The following is a 3,447-nucleotide window of genomic DNA, read 5'->3' on the forward strand; positions in this document are numbered from 1 at the left end:
GTGTACTGGAGAACTTGAAGGACTGGGAGAAGCGGTCGAAAGACCAGAAGCTGCGTCAGGCTTTCTTGCTGTTGTTGGCCGTACAGCTCTCCGATGATGATCTGAAGACGTTAAAACAGGCCTTCATCGCTTTGGATCGGGACCAGGATGGCTTGATCAGCGCTGATGAACTCTACCAGGTGATGTCTCACAAGGGTTTGAATGTGAACAAGCAGGATGTGAAGCGCATAGCCCACTCCTTGGACACCACAGGCCAGGGTCGCATTAGCTACGACGCCTTCCTCGCCGCGGTAACGGACACCAAGGAAACCAAACGCTCAGAGCTCTACAAGAGGAGATGTGAAGAGCTTTTCCAGAAGTTTGATCCCGAAGGCAAAGGATTCATCGACACCAACTCTCTACGATTAGCCATGAATGCAGCTAACTGTGGATACTCCGAGGAGGACATGGACGACATTTTCGGCGAGGTCGCCGGTACTGACGACGCGAAGATATGTTTACGCGACTTCATGGACCTGATGACAGCGGGCGTGTGAGCTTCTCGTCCGAGCGATTACAGATCTACGTAGGGATGTTCCGGTTCGTTGCTGTGCGCGATGGTGAAGGGGCCTGGAATTGCTGTTGGCGGCTTCAGCGGTTCTTGGCTGTGTACAGTCAGGTATGAAACGGAATAAGACCCCGCAACCGTCGCAGTTCCCGCAACAAACGTTATCCACAGGTCTGTGGCCCCGTTACCGTAGAATATCATGAGAGGCAAAACCAGCAGCCAAGTGGCCGTGCTGAATTCTGAAGCCCTGCAGGTCTTACATCAGGCCTACACCCACAAGAACGAATTTGTTGGGTCCATCAGAATCCACAGAGCTGAGCATGACCGTTGTTTTGTACACGTAAGCGGCGCAGGCGACACGCAGCAGCAGATAAGCGTTGGCCCAAACCCCACGCTCCAACTTGGAGTACACAAAGATATGCGTCTCCGAGAGCCCCGCGAGCAATGCGAATGCCAAATGCGCCGATACGAAAGCAACGAAGGCCACAGGGAACGTGGGCTCGGCGTCTGAGTTGACCCGCGTCCAGAGCAGCTGGCAACTTCCGATCGTCAGGAGCGATGTGGCAAAAACCTCCAGGATCATGGACAGCAGCTTCAGCGAAACGAATCCCTGCCCGTCGTAGATGTAGGATGTCACAAACAGGAAGAATATGACACTGGCCAGGCACGCACACGCACAGGATAACATAACGGCGGTGACAGCTGCATTTGTAAGTTTGGGTTGTCTCACTGGTGTTCTCTCGACGAGACTGCCTCATGTACTGGTTCAATGGCCAGAGTCCGACAGCAGCAACGATCCCCAACAAAGCTCCAGTCGCGGAATACCCCACAACTCCCCTTTCACCACACATCAAGTGGCTCAGTGTCGTGGGTGACGTAGCTTCCACAGAATACATTGCGTCGGCTCGGCCTCCACAATGCAGAATGGAAACTGCCAGTTGGGTATTCGCCCACTCTGGATGCAACAGCACCTCAAGCTTGTAGGAGGCAACAGCGTCGCGTCCAAAACCCATCAGCCTTTCCCGCACGATAGCGGTGGAGTTCAGCCGTTGACACCTCGTCTCCGTCGGGTCCAGAGGTGAGCTGAGCTCCGACGCTTTATTGATCACCAGAGCTGAATTGTCGCCAGCGGAGTTAATAACTGTTTCAGTGCGTATCTTAGCGGTCGTGGCCATGGGAATCTGCAGGCAGAGGTCATCCGCTAACTCGAACCCCAACTAAGAGCTCACCGACTGTGGATAACTCAACGCCCCTCACAAAACCCATCCAGCGCTTGGCTTCTGAGGTGGCTGCCAGCCAGAAAGGTAGCAGTCCCACCATGCGTGACTGATTATTGCAATTTCATGAGGTCGTGGCTGAGATACTAACGTATCTGAGATATTTACGGTTCTAGGAAGCTTCCTAGGAAGAGGGATCACCAGCACATCACATCAGCATTAAAAAGATTTATCTGTCGATCGCACTTTACATCAAAGACTAGTTCTTAATGACTAGCTCAAGGTGCTTCGGAGTTTCCCTTACGATAAGTTCAATTTCGGCACAACCGCAACCAGAACCCTTGCAGTGGCATTCCTCCTCAGCATCGGGGATTCCAGAGTGCAGAGCAATAGAAACCGTTGAGGGGGAAGATTCCGGTATCGAAGTAGAAGCGATAGACGTTACAGAGGGGGGCGGCCGTGCGTCAGGCAGTCCTCTCTTGATCGAGGGTACGGTTTCGAGAGGAGACGGGATGAGAATCGTTGGAGGGACTCGTGTCTAATGTGGTGATGCCGCGTGCGCTCTTACTGTTTCGTCTTCGCCTTCGGCCACCGCCGCTACCTCAGTGGGGGTTGCTACCGTTGTGGATAGAGTTGTAGCAGCTGGTTGAGATGTGGTCACCGGTAGAAAAGTCGGTGTGAAAGTGGTGGTCACCGGTAGAGTGGTCACCTGTAGAGTGGTCACGGTTTTGAGGGGAGACGGGATGAGAATCGTTGGAAGGACTCGTGTCTAATGTGGTGATGCCGCGTGTGCTCTTACTGTTTCGTCTTCGCCTTCGGCCACCGCCGCTACCTCAGTGGGGGTTGCTACCGTTGTGGATAGAGTTGCAGCAGCCGGTTGAGATGTGGTCGGTACAGTTGGGGTGAAAGTGGTGGTCACTGGTAGAGTGGTCGGGGTGAAAATGGTGGTCGTTGGTACAGTTGTGGAGGATGGTACAGCAGCCGTTGTCGTTGGTGGGACTGTGGTTACTTTCGATGCCGCTACACACTCGTCTACAGCGCTGACGTTCAGAACTCCTCCGTGGAGTCCAGAGTTCACAGCATTAGTGCAACACCGAATCTCATCAGCGGTGCAGTTGTAGGCCACAGTGGCTATCGGCTCACCATCGACGGAGCATATCCAAAACCCATCAGTTAACTCCCAAGCGCCGCCCACCTCTTCACATGCTCCACATTTGCTCTCGAAGTTGACTATACATCTTTCGGGATTCTCTGTAGGTGCGGATGTAATGGGTTCCACAGTGGGCCAATTGTCAGGGTGATACTTGTTGCATAGATCGACCTTCAGGCTGCCAAGATAGTCCAGAATCAGCTGGGCAAGGTGCTCAGCGCCATCCATCTTCGCGACAACAAAGTTCAGATCTGGATACTTGCCGAACTCCTTTGTGTAATACTCAATGACGCAATCCGCCTCGGTGGAGGCCTTCTTACAGTAGCCCAGCCACTTGTACCAAGCGAGGCTACCCGTGTAGGTATCACTCGGTACGAGGACCACAGGGTTAACCTGGTGTGCCACGAGTTGATCCACAACCTGCTTCACTGAGGGATAGTCGAGAGCAGTGCAGTCCAGGCTGGAGGAAACACCTCCGTGATGGGGCACAGGCTCAGGAAATGCGATGGGGTTACACTTGTCCAGTACATTCT

At 53.5% G+C, this 3,447-nt stretch overlaps 3 protein-coding genes across 6 annotated transcripts; 1 reads left to right on the forward strand and 2 right to left on the reverse strand.

The window, feature by feature from the left end:
• On the forward strand, window positions 1-536 carry KVP18_001510 (uncharacterized protein; the record flags this gene model as incomplete). Of its 2 annotated transcripts, none has more annotated exons than XM_067951607.1 (1): window positions 1-536. In XM_067951607.1, a coding segment is annotated over one exon (536 nt), but the record flags the coding sequence as incomplete, so codon positions are not given. The 2 variants fall into 2 exon arrangements, with proteins under 2 accessions (XP_067811035.1, XP_067811034.1); XM_067951606.1 differs by having other exon boundaries at window positions 183-536.
• A 17-nt stretch (window positions 537-553) lies between these two features.
• Window positions 554-1,867, reverse strand: KVP18_001512 (uncharacterized protein; the record flags this gene model as incomplete). 2 transcript variants are annotated; one of them, XM_067951611.1, is made up of 4 exons in its annotated part: window positions 554-779; window positions 808-1,249; window positions 1,278-1,764; window positions 1,805-1,867. In XM_067951611.1, the coding sequence occupies 4 exons, from the start codon at window positions 1,865-1,867 to the stop codon at window positions 554-556; spliced, it is 1,218 nt and encodes a 405-aa protein (XP_067811039.1). The 2 variants fall into 2 exon arrangements, with proteins under 2 accessions (XP_067811039.1, XP_067811038.1); XM_067951610.1 differs by lacking the exons at window positions 554-779; window positions 1,278-1,764; window positions 1,805-1,867 and having other exon boundaries at window positions 804-1,235.
• Window positions 1,868-2,533: 666 nt separating this feature from the next.
• Window positions 2,534-3,447, reverse strand: KVP18_001511 (uncharacterized protein; the record flags this gene model as incomplete). 2 transcript variants are annotated; one of them, XM_067951609.1, is made up of 1 exon in its annotated part: window positions 2,534-3,447. In XM_067951609.1, a coding segment is annotated over one exon (914 nt), but the record flags the coding sequence as incomplete, so codon positions are not given. The 2 variants fall into 2 exon arrangements, with proteins under 2 accessions (XP_067811037.1, XP_067811036.1); XM_067951608.1 differs by having other exon boundaries at window positions 2,534-3,406.

The sequence above is a fragment of a genome (genome assembly GCF_019968955.1).
Source record: "MAG: Porospora cf. gigantea A chromosome Unknown PgA_NODE_2507_length_3447_cov_351.455, whole genome shotgun sequence".
In the NCBI taxonomy this organism is placed as follows: Eukaryota; Apicomplexa; class Conoidasida; order Eugregarinorida; family Porosporidae; genus Porospora; species Porospora cf. gigantea A.